Raw genomic sequence first — 12,741 nt, 5'->3', positions numbered from 1 at the left:
TCTGAGCCCGCAGTCGCGCAGGGTGGGCTGGGCCTGTGGCTGTGCTGGAGGTCGAGGCGGGCTGGTGTCGAGGAGCACTGGTGGAAGCCTGAGAGGTCTGAAACGGGGCTGCTGCCGCTGTAATCAATAAGGTTGGTTTGTGCAAAGCTGTTAGAGGTTCTCATAAAATGCAACACTTCACACCTGAATTTTAAAGAATTACATAAACATTACTTCACACAGCTCTCAAATGAGAAGTCCTCTCTTAAAAACCACGGAGAGGACCATCAAGTTGCTGGATGAGAAACAGCCAGCCTATCGTCAGCATGGCTGAGCAGCACATAGGGCCTTCTTGGAGAGGAGGGAGGGCTGGAGCAGCCCAGCCAGCCACTGTCATCGAAGCGACTTCCCAAACATAGAGAAGCACAGGCGCAATCCATCTATCTTACAGACAAGTCCTGCGGCTGTGGTGCCAGGTATTCACTTATCTCGTGTGGACAAGACACAGGACATCTCTTAGGACCTTTCCTGCCATTTCACCCTATCCTCTCAAAGGTAATCATCAGTGAAGTCGAAATGATGGCACAAACTGTAACGAGAACAGACTTTCTCGGAAGTTTCCTGGATGACTTTGACATACACAAAAGAAAAATGCTCTGCCGTCATCATCAACACTCAGCTCAAATGGGAGTGAAGATTCTTGTACAGAGAAAAAAAATCCAGCATAAGAAAGAGAAGGTGCACAAGGCCTTGGGAGCTGCTCCCGGCAGCCCCACCCTACCCAGAGCCTCCTGCAACATGGAGGATGGATGACAAGTATGGATACCTTTCGTGTCTGGGTTTGCAGAGAATGTGGCGATCGGTGGTCGTCCTCGAACTGGGCCCTGTGGGGTAGCGGCAGTTGCATTGGCAGTCGCTGTCCGGGGTGGATGTGTGCTCGGGAATGCCACAGTGCGACCCTCAGGCTTCTGGCCATACTGCACAGGCTGAAACAACCTACATGCCCATTGGGCAGGCAGGAAGACACACAGAACATCACCCAGCTAGCTCCACAGAGTCTAGCTCCATAGCATCACCCTGGAGGACAGAAGGTCCCCAGTTCCAGAAGGGTGGGTTGGAGGGGGTCTACATGCTGCTCCAAGGAGTACACCACCACCTTTGGGAGCTACTGACAAACTATAGTCAACTGTGGCACACGACCCCAATTCTCCGTAACAGAGGGATGAATATGGCCTTAAGTCTTAAGTACTTAGCCACGTGGAACTAAATAAATACCTCAGGCATAGAATACTCATACAACTATAACTTAGAGGAAGAGCCAAGTGGGAGCAAAGTCATCCTACTGAGACAGTGGGAGAACAGGGCAATTCAGGGCATGCCCTAAAATAGGAGCCATGAAGGCGCTGCTCAGGAGCAGGGACCATGGGCTCTCCCCTAATAGTACACTCTTTTCTTTACCTAGAAAACAGTAATGGTAGTTTCCAAAACCCATACACAAAGCAGCATATGGAGGCAGCCACTGAAAGCCCTTAGCAAAGCCCAGAAAGCACAGGTGGACAAATCTGTTTCCCCAGGCTGCAGGCTCCCTGTGGAGTGGTGAGTGGACGCTGCTGCTGCTGAGGCAGGACACCTGGGTCCTGTCCCACAGGAATGCCTACCAACCTACAGAATTAACCCCTTGTCTCAAAAACACCTATTTACATTTTCTTTTTCATCCAAATACAGGATTTTGCTTATTTCTAACTGATAGTTTTAGTCTGTCCTGAGTCATTTATATTGTAATTTTACCACCTAACATATCTGTCCCTTCCAGCCTCTGGTCTGTAAAAATCGTTTCCCATTATTTGATGTCACTGTGCCCAGGGTGGCCCTCACCAGCAGGCTACCCTCATGACTCTGACATCTGGCCAGGCGATACCAGCTGCTACCATAGCTGGCACCAGACTTAATTCAGCCTAAAGACAAAGGCAGTAAGCAGCTGCACTGTGCTGCCCGGGAGGTGCCTGTAGGGGGCTATGCTTGCTAACACCCAGGACATGTGGGAACTTCCAGGAGAAGCCGAAAACCAAAGGAGGTCACTGATAGCCCAGGGTCAAGGAGGGGGGGGTCTAACCCCACAGACACTCCTCAGAGCAGGGCAGGTAGAACTAGTGCACCCCATTTCTAACCCATGCCTGCCTACCTACTGGCCTTCAGCTTCACTGCCATGGGCCGGGTTGCTAGAGGTGGTGAGGCGAAGATCTCCTCCATGAGTTTCCGGGTCACCTTTTTCTTAGACAGCAGTTCTGCCTCATGGTGAGTGATTTTATTTTCTAATCCAATGAGATCAAATATAGAAAGATCGGTTTCCTAAAGGGGGAAAAAATATGTGCTGTATGGCATGACACAGCAGAGGGATGGAAACCCACCACAAGGCGGGCCTGGCCGGAGCAGCTCTACAGGAGTGCAGACAGCCCTCATGTTCTCCTTCTCTGGCAGGGTGAGACCTCAGTGCATGGCTGCACCTCTGGAGGTCAGTGTGGGACTAACGGTGAGGCTCAAGGCTCACTCAAGGCGCTGTGGGGCAGGAATAACAGTGCAACAGGGTGCAGTGCTCAGTCCAACAGCCACCGGCCTTGCCTCAGCCAGAACAAGCACCTCACCATCCCAGCACCTCCACCCTGCTTCCTGGGACTGGGATACTGTAAGCAACCTCGCTCCCAACAAGAGGCTTAAGAATCTAAAGAGAGTACTGGCTGTGGTGGGAGCGGAGGAGGGAGGAAAGGTGGCCTGGCTGCAGGAGCACCGTCAGCAGCAGTGCGAGAGCCAGAGAGAGTGGTACATGACCCACGACTGCACCCCCAGTGTGCTCTTGAGGGCATAGAACTACTGTGCATCCACCCTCAGCTGAAATGCCCTCAGCAGTGCCACTCGCAGCAGCCTATGAATTGAGGAAGGGCAAGCAAATGTGGGAAACCACATGAGCAGACAGCATCCAGTCTCCAAAAGGAAGTAAGTCCTGGTACTTACTACAGAAAGTATGCACCCTGAAAATAACCTACATTGAGAGGAACCAGATAAACAAAAGGCCAAGGGATTCTGCTAGAGAAAACGTCCAGGAAAGGTCAACCCACAGAGACAACAGCGATGTGGAGATATGCAGGGCTCTATTAAGTGCCTGGGCAAGAGCTACAACTGCAATTAGCTTCTGCACACTCACCTTCCATGGGTCTCTCTCCAGTGCCTTCAGAATCAGTGAGGCCGACCAGTACTGCAGAGCTGCTGCTACATAGGAAGAGTCAGGGCACCGTGGCTCGATGAGCCCAGGGTGGTTGCAGATGCGCTGCAGCCTCATCAGGATGCTCAGGACATTGATGAAATGCCCACTTTTCAAAGCTTCCTGGGTCCTGAGCAGGGAGCATGGGAGCCCAACTGGGTTAGCAGCCGAACCCCACTGCCCACACAGGACTTCCTGCACCCACTGATTCACTCAGCATTCTTAGACCCTAAGACACCCTGCCATGCTCCAGGGGCCCCAAGAACAGGGAGGTATAGGGAACCCCAGGGGGCTGTAAAGGGAGAGGGTACAATCAGAGCTGGGACAGAGGGAGAACACCCAACCCTGCAGCTGGGTGGAGACTCAGGAAGGGCACAGAACAGTGGGAGGTGTGGCCAGGCATGGTAGCACATGCCTATGATCCCAGTATTCTGGGAGGCTGAGGCACGGAGCTCACAAGTTCAAGTCCTGCCTGGACAATTTAGTGACTTAGCAAGACCCTCCCTGCCTCAAAACATAAAAAGGGCCTACACACACACAGCTAAATGCAGCGGTGCAGAAGCAGCATCTCTGAGACCAGCACCATGGTGGAAGGTGGCCATTGCTAGCCTGAGAGAGGTGGTATCCCAGGAGACCAGGAGCTCACACACAGGCCAGAGTGCGCATGTCCTCCTCACAGTCAGGCAGGTGGGCACACAGCACTCACCCAGGCTGTAGGATGACGTCCTCGTACAAGGCCTTCTGCCGGCTAGAGAGGCGACACTTCAGCACATGCTCATACTTCTTTGTCAGCTGCTTCTCCACATCTCTCTTTGTCCTCCTCAGAATAAATGGCTGTGTCACCTGAAAAACAAAGAACAACTGTTTCTTCCCCAAAATGAAGCGACAATACCCAGGCAGTCAGGCCAGCAGGTGGATAGGGAGCAGACGTACTCTGTGCAGCCTGATGACCACCTTGTGGTAGTAATCCTGATTCTCATCACTGGGCACCTTCAGTGGGAAGCTCAGGTATGGCCGGGAGATGCCGGGGATGAGGAAGTGCACCATGGTCCACAGCTCCAGGAAGGTGTTGTGCAGCGGTGCATCGAGCAGAAGGAGGCGCTGCTGGCTGCAAAAAGAGCAAGCAATGCCAGGCTCCCAACACACTCCCAGGGCCACACAGCTCTGCAGCCAGGCCTGGGAAGGGGCAAGCTTAGGTCCAGGAGCCCATGTAAGTACACACTCTGTGGTCTCGATGGCTCTAAGAGCTGTGACAGGGGAAGGGCAACTCTTTGTGTCTAAAACGCAAGCTCATGTGTCTACAACCACCTCTGTTCTCCTTAAGAATGCAGATGTAGTAACCACAGGCCCACCTGGGCTGCTTGGCAGCAATAATCCTAAGGGGCAGACAGACCTCTGCAGGTTGAACACTGCTTCCCAGTGCCGCTCTGCCATGCCCTTCACACGTTGCATCTCATCGATGATGAGGCACCTCCAGCGCACACGAGAGAAGGCAGTATAGCCCCTGAAGAAGTGCTTGTAGGATGTGACACAGACGTGGAAGCTGTTGGGCTCAGTCCAGTCCTGAGGCACAGAAAGGAGCCATCACCCTTTGGCCTAGTCCTTGGCCAGCACGGCTAATTCAACAAGGTAGAGCATCAGCATGAGACCACACTGCACCTCGTTCACAGGCCAACTTGCTATTCTGAGTAACTTCTATCACTGCACAAAAAATAGCTGGGCTGATACTTTTTTCCCTTTGTAGCAGGCACATCTGGCCTGTGAATCATACTGGCCCTGACAGCCAGTTAGGCAGCCCCACAAGATGGCACACTTCTAACATTGTGCTTCTCTGTGACATTATGACTCAGCTGCACAGGTGACAGAAGAGCAGACATCATTTGGAAACCAGAGGGACTATCAAGAGAGCAGGACAAAGCAGGACAAAAAGCAGGACAGCAGGCACAGTGTATGATCTGAAGCAGGAGAAACCATATCCAAGAGGCAGGAAATCTGACTATCTATGCCGCAACTGCCTGCACTGTAAGCTTTTTAAGAGCAAGTTAGTAACCAGAGATAGGGCTATTATCTAAACATTTCCTCTCAAAGATCCACACGGTGTACTAAGAGGCAGGCTATCTCTGTCTCCTGAGCAGGCCAGTGCCTCATAAGGGGCCCATGGGGAGGCAGGTCAGGTGCCATCTCAGAGGTGACAGTGGGCCCTCACCAGCAAAGCTGTCTGGGCCCTGGTCTTGGACTTCCAGCACCCAGAGTTGTGAAAGATAGCTTCTCGTTTATAAATTACCTAATTTATTGTGCTGCAGCAGCACCAACAGACCAAGATAAATGGTAAAAGAGAAGACATAACTCAAGATTTTTTAGTAAATACTACTCAAAACAATAATATCTAGTGGCGAGGCAAAATCTCACATGCAACAAAAAACTGACCTATATATACATCCACTTAGGACCTAGCACTAGAAACTGCAGGAGACTAAGGAAAACACTGCAATGTCACATTCTGATGAACACTCCCATGGAAAGTATTCTGTGGGTCTGGAATTCAGCATTGCAAATGCAGCACAGCTCTGACTGGCAGCAGGGCTCAAGGCAGATGTCCTCTACGATTTCCTGGGACTCATTGACTAGTGATCTATAAAGTTACATTAATATGCAAGTCTTCATATTCTGAAATTCATCTTCTATAAATATTGAGATGGCTTTCTGTCAATTTCATGCTTTTTTAAAAAAAGATACCTGTCTCTTTGCTTTGAGTTCTCTGTGGCTGCCGACATAGGAGAGAGTTTTGAGCCCGGGACACCATCGTCTCAACTCAAGTTCCCACTTGAGTATGTTACAACTCCTCACAACAACAAGATGTGGACCCCAATTACCTACAAAACAAAAAAAGATAGAATTTTGCACCAGGCACCTGGCACGGGGACTGGAGCCTGAGAAGCAGGTGTCAGATGAGCCTGCCCACTAGGAAGGCAGACACTGAGGAGAGCCGGCAGTACCCCCAGTATCTGACACTTGGTCACCACTGTCTTGCTGCAGGGGAGGTCCCTATAAACTCCTGCAAGAGCAGGCACTGCTGAAACCAGGACTCACTCAAACCCGACCACAATGACCCCAAAGTGAGTCCAGGGAGGATATCTGCAGCACAGTGAACACTCAGAAACAAGCCGAGCATCTCCAGCCCTGCCTGATTCCTTCAGTGAGTAGGCATCCCACAGCAGCTGAAACTGTGCTCCTTATGGAGCACACATCAGTCAGAGCACATCTACGCACCCAAAGTGCATGCTCCAAAAATTCAGATTGTTAAGATTCAGCACAATAATAGACACAGCACCACAAATGAAGCTGAAATCGGGTGAAAAACAGAAACAGCAATCTTTAAAGTCATTTTCAATACGTGCATCAGCAGCCAGCCACTGCCACAGACTCTGGAAAAGGAAACGAAGATGTTAACAGAAACTTCAAAAAGAAAAACAAGAGGACAGCCACAAGAGTGGGGGTCTCTTTATGATGGGAAACAGGATTTAAAAACAAGTGTCCTTTCCATTCTTAGAAAAAAAGTGCAGTTGTAGATGTGCGTTTGAGCATGTTCATTAATCTGTGAAGGAAGCAGGGCAGGACACATAACAGGATGGCCCATGGTCAATACCCAGGGAGGGAGGGAGACTTTTTTCCCTTCAAAAATAAAAAAGAGTCAGGCATAGGGCACATGTCTTTAATGCCAGCACTCTGGGAAGCTGAGGCAGGAGGACCGACAGACTTCATAGCAAGTTCAAGGTCAGCTTGAAATACAGCAACTCTATCTAAAAAAAAAAAAATAACAGAAACAAACAAAGACAGACAGACAAAGAGATACACAGCCAGGCACAACAGCACACAACAGCTACTGTGGAGGATGAGGCAGGAGGATGGCAAGTTCAAGGCCAACCTGGGTGACTTAATGTGACATTATCTCAAATTATAACAGAATGTGCTGGGGATGTAGGAAAGCATTTCCCCAGGCTCTCTCCAAGGCTGATTGCTTTATGCTAGGGCCTGGGAGAAGTGGCTCACAGGGGATTCCACCAGACAAGGCCTAAAGGTGAGAGACAGACTCACACTCTCATTATACATTCAACAAAATAAAATCCCTGGGTTTAGAAGCAAAGACTTCCTCCAATTTTTATCACAGTCATTTCCATTACCTGAATTTTCAGTTACCCATCACTGAACATGGTCCAAAAATATGAACTGAGAAGTTTCAGAAACACACAACCTTTAAGTTTAACTTGCACGCTGCTCTGAGCAGCCCTTTGTCCAGGCTAGAGCCAGTGTCTCAGGCACCAGAGTGGTTGTGGTGGTGCTGCACTGCCTGTGTATGCACAGCCCTTATTCATGTCAATAGGGCACAAGACTGGTGACACAGTGCAGCCACACAGAGTCGCCAACGAGGAGCCGTGACGGGCTTCCTGTAAGGGGAAAGGTGGATGTTCTCAATTTGGGAAAAGAGACGGCACACATGGAGCACCTGGAACTGTATTGTGCCCTCTGCAGAGAAAGAGGACAATGGCTGCTATAAATACAGTAAAACACACTAGTGTTTTCCTTACGTGAACAACATACAGTGAGGCCAAGTGGTTGTCTGCCCTGAAGGAACTACATAAATACATCTCCTTTAAAGTACTATTTAGGGCCGGGGGTTTGGCCCAGTGGTTCCACTGCCTGCCTCGCAAGTGCAAGGACCCGAGTTTGATCCCAGGTACCAAAACAATAAATACAGTACTACATTTAAAACTTTGCAATAATGAGTTAAAAACAGAAAGAGGTCAAAAGGAATAAACATAGAGACTGGAGTCAACCCTCTGTACCTAAAGACTGACCACAGTGTTTAGGGACATCCCAGCAGAAGCTACTCTTGTACCAGGAGCCCCACAAGGCCTCCACGTCCTTTAGGCCCAGTATCACTGACACCCTGCAGGATGCTACCTGCTGCCTCCAATGTGCCCAGCTAGGCTCTCAGATGCAAGCAGGACCAGGCTGTATCTACTCCCCTGGCACAATGGTGGGTCTGCTGTGAGTCTATGCCTGGCAGCCAGGGGGATACTTCTGACAGAGAAAGGCAGCAGGTCTGGTCCTGTCACCCTTTCCTGCTGGGGAGTAGGCATACATGGCACATGTGCCCCCCTCCCAATCCAGGCAGGGCACTGTGCTGGGCCTGACCTAACAGCTGGGAGTGGATGGGGTGCTGAACCTCAAGACTGGATGGGCTCAGGGCCTGGCACAGGACATGGTAGCACAGGGGCAACAAGAGTGGCCAGGCTGCAGGGCAGAAAGGGAGCACAAGGCCATACCACTGCCATACTGGCCAGTAGCCTGCACTGCTCCGCCTCATGCTCACCCAGCAGCAGCACAGGCTTCCAGCATACCTGCTCCTCCCATACTGCAGGGTGACACCCAAGTCACAGCTGGCAGGTACTTTTACCACGAGATTTAAAGTACAATGGATCCTTGACTTACGAACTTAGTTCGTTTCCGAGGGCTGGTTGTAACTCAGGTTGGTCAGTTAAAGCTCAGGCTCCTCTATACAGCCTTCAAAGTCTTTCTCCTGTACACAGGAAGATCTGTGTCCTGAGACACTGGCTCAGGATTTCTCAGTGAACCCCACACAGGAAAGGATGCTGCAATGCTCCTTCCAGAACTCTGTAAGAGTTAGATCTGTACCTGAGACCATCTGCAATCACAAGCGACTGGCATTCAGGTTGTAACTCACGACATCGGTCGTAAGTTAAAACTAAAATTCCAGTCATAAACAACCAAGTTGTTTTTATGTCAGGCCGCTCATAACTCTAGGGTCCACTGTAAAAGTGAATTACTACACCTAATGCTAACTGTGAATGGGCTTTTTGTCTAAACAATGAACTGTTTAAATTTTTCTTTCTTGAGATAGGGTCTTGCTATGCATGTTGCCAAGGCTGCCCTTGAACTCCTGGGCTCAAGCAATCCTCCTAGCTCAGCCTCTTTAGTGTGGACTGCAGGTGTTGTCACCTCACCCTGCAGGAACAAGTACTTCTGAGCCACAATCTGCACAGGAGCAAAGAAGAGGATACGAAGGCCAGGTCTCACCTCCAATCAGACACACGCCTTGCTGCTACCTCTGAGCAAACACACTCCTCTGGAAAATCCGACAGCCTACCTTCATTACAGGCAAGGTGGGCAAAGAAAGCAATGATCTGCACGGTTTTGCCGAGCCCAGCCTCATCGGCCAGGATGCCATTGAGGTTCTTTCTGTAGAGCTTGGCCAGCCAATCCAGGCCGATCTTCTGGTAGTCGCGGAGGGCTCCATACAGCAAAGACGGGGTACTGAACTTCACCTACGGGAGAGACCAGCCAGGCCATGACTGTTTGTCAGGACAACCACAAAACCTTTCCTCAAGGCTGGAACAACAGCAGGTGCCCAGCCACCCCAGCACTTGAGAGGCTGAGGTAGGAAGATTGCAAGTTGAAGCCCAGCTTGAGAAACTGAGTGACTTAGCAAAATCCTGTCTCAAAATAAAAAAGGGCTGGGGATGCAGCTCAATGCAAAGGCCCTGGGTCACTCCCCAGTGAACCCCCCATTAAATAGCCGAAAGACAAGCCGATTAAATTGTCACAGATGATTTAGAGGAATGGCAGAAAGAGCAAGAGCTGCCTTTCCTGGCAACTTCTGCAGCTGGGACACAGCTCCTCCAGGAGCATGCAGAGCTCCCTGGCAACCTGTGTGCAAAACCCTGCCCAGCCCCGAGCCTGGCCAGCGCCTCACCGCAGTCGTAACCCGGGCGCTACCCTTGGGCAGGATGGCTTCAGCCACAGCAGTGACCTCTGCGATGTCCTTGGTGTTGGGTTTGCCGACACTCATCCTCTCTGCAGCTTTGAACTGGTCCATGATGAAGAGCGAATCTATGAGGACCACGTCCCTGCGGGTCTCCCTGTCCCCTGGGCAGTCCTCCACATCTACAACAGCAAGGGGACAGTGGAAGGGTTGCTGTAAGTTTCATGAGCCTAAGCCTTGAGAAGGGGAGGAGGAAAGCACAGTAAAACAAAACACTTAACAGAAGTAATCATCCTCTGTTCTGTGTTGGTTTCTGTGGTACTGCAAACTGACCCCAGGACCTTCTTGCTGAGCTACATCCTCAGCTCTTTTTTTTTTGTATTTTAACTGTGAGACAGACAGATTCCCAGGCTGGGCTGGAACTTACAATCTTCCTGCCTCACTCCCCAAGAGTGCTGGGATTATAGGTGTACACGATCACTCTGGTCTTGTAATCCATTTTATTTAGCTATCTTGATAAATGAGCACTGTTGTGAAACACCACAGTTAACACCATCTCTATAAAGACCTCAGAGCACAGTGTGCCAAAAGCCCAGTACTTAAGAAAGGGACCCAGTATCATGGACAAGCTTACAGGTGTCTCAGGCAAGGTGATATCCCCTCCACCACCACCACCAAGAAAGGAAAAACTGGAAACCAGGGGCATGCCTCCCTGATGCCTTGCTGCCATTACAGAAACCTGAAGGTCCTGACTCCTGGTAGACTGTGGCCGGCACTGCCTCGCTCCCACACCTCACGTGCGCCTGTGTCTAACGATCAGAACTGGACAGTGCGTGTGCTCGATCTGCCCACAATGCCTAATATGAAAGCAAACTCCTCTGGACACGAGTGTCACATGAACACAGCTTGGAGGGACAACAACAGAACTGAGGCTAATGAAACAATGACTTAGAAATCTCAGCAGCAACAGTTCCCAGCCAGGTGTGGTGGTGCACACTTGTAACCCCAGCAACTCTGAGGAGGCTGAGGCAAGAAGAGCACCACAAGTTCGAGGCCAGCCTGACCTATACAGCAAGTTCAAGGCCAGCCAGGAATATATAGCAAGATTCTGTCTCAAAAAATATAAAAAATAAAAATTACAGAATGGTTAAATTACCTCTTTAGCAATATGGTGCTGTCTATACTTGTTCAGTGGTTTGGAGAAGGTGTGAGGGAAGCAATTGCAAAAGTCTTATGTTAGTGCATGTGTACTTGGCCATTTTGAGACATACTTTTTCTGTATGTTTTGTTGTGTATATAGTGTATATTACAGAGAAGTCCAAAAAATAAAAAATAAATAAAAATAACAGAATAAAATAAAAAGGAGTGGGGTACAGCTCAGTGCTAACCCTTGGTTCAATCCCCAGTAATGAAAACAAACATACAAATTTCCACATCCTTCACAGCTTGATCAAATGCTCCAGTAACAGCTTTTTAGGTCAATAATAAAAAGTACAGAATTTAAAGTCTATTTAATAAAAAGTTACATATGAAGTACACTCCCAGTTACTTCTTTCATTAAACTAAGCCTGTTAGGTACCAGCCCATTTGCATTCTGGCTTGTGCTGCAAAAACGTACCCTCCTCTCCACTGGACTCATCCTTGGCAGGCTCAGGTGGGGTCCACTGAAAGCCGGGCAGGAATGCACCTTCGTACAGCTTCACTAGGTCCACAAGGGGCAGCTCAGCTGCAGAGGCAGAAGGGCAGTTAGTGCTGGCCCACCACAGACAGTCCTGATGCCACAGGAAGCAGCCAGCGTGTGGCAGATGGCACAGGACACCCTGGCACAGGTGTTCCTTTCCCGGCCACAACTGTCCTTGGAAACGGAACACACAAGCTGCTCACCCCTAGGAAAAGCCAGGGGTCTGAAGTCTTTCTGATTTCCCAAGTTTTCAGATTTTGAGTATCACTAAAAGTCCAAAATGCTCCAAAATCTGAAGCTTTCTGAACATCAGTTTTTTGGTGCACAACCTGCAATTCCTAAAAGCATGTTAATTTTTTCTAAAAACTAAGATGGTTGCCCATTAATGATAAGTATCTAAATATTTTCCTTATGAAGATAAGAATCTTTTAAGTGAAATACGAAAAGTTAACTTTTTACTCATCAAAGAACAAAATATTTCTGAAACCATCTAATAAATGTATGGTAACACCTTTAAATAAAAATACAAACAATAGAGCCAGGGGTTTAGCCCAGTTGTTCCACTTCCTGCCTCGAAAGCACAAGGTCCCAAGTTCGATCCCCAGTACCAAAAAAGTAAATAAGTTAAAAAAAAATACAAACAATGACTAGCAGGCAGGGGTGTAGGTCAATGAACAGCGTCTGCCTACCATACACAAGGTCCTGTAGTCAGTCCCCAGCACGATAAGAAGAAAAAAACAAAGCAACAGAAATTCACTGATGGGAAATAACTGCTGGCTAGGACTCATAAAAATACAAAGCATGCCTGGCATAGTAACACACACTTGTAATCTCAGTATTCAGCATTCAGGAGGCTGGGGCAGGAGGACCACCATGAGTTCAAGGCCAGCCTAGGCTCTATAGTGAGTTCAAAGCCAGCCTGAACTACCTAGCAAGACCCTGCTCTCAAAAAATATGAGAAGGGGCCAGGGATTTAGCTCAGTGGAAATGTTGCCTGCCTTGCAAACGCAAGGACCGGAGTTCAATTCCTGGTACCAAAAA

The 12,741-nt window shown here is 49.3% G+C and overlaps 1 protein-coding gene across 1 annotated transcript in view; it reads right to left on the bottom strand.

Annotated features, from left to right (window-relative positions):
• Ep400 (E1A binding protein p400) overlaps positions 1 to 12,741 on the bottom strand; it is a 100,256-nt gene that overhangs the window by 47,199 nt on the left and 40,316 nt on the right. The window contains 11 exon segments of the mRNA XM_033762491.1: positions 2 to 117; positions 806 to 975; positions 2,162 to 2,328; positions 3,179 to 3,365; positions 3,942 to 4,078; positions 4,169 to 4,343; positions 4,629 to 4,798; positions 5,972 to 6,108; positions 9,405 to 9,582; positions 10,011 to 10,201; positions 11,638 to 11,745. Coding sequence (XP_033618382.1) covers positions 2 to 117; positions 806 to 975; positions 2,162 to 2,328; positions 3,179 to 3,365; positions 3,942 to 4,078; positions 4,169 to 4,343; positions 4,629 to 4,798; positions 5,972 to 6,108; positions 9,405 to 9,582; positions 10,011 to 10,201; positions 11,638 to 11,745 — 1,736 coding nt within the window.

Source organism: Fukomys damarensis, unplaced genomic scaffold, assembly GCF_012274545.1.
Source record: "Fukomys damarensis isolate Sample0158 unplaced genomic scaffold, DMR_v1.0_HiC HiC_scaffold_12, whole genome shotgun sequence".
In the NCBI taxonomy this organism is placed as follows: Eukaryota; Metazoa; Chordata; class Mammalia; order Rodentia; family Bathyergidae; genus Fukomys; species Fukomys damarensis.
This window is presented reverse-complemented; position numbering and strand designations above follow the sequence as displayed.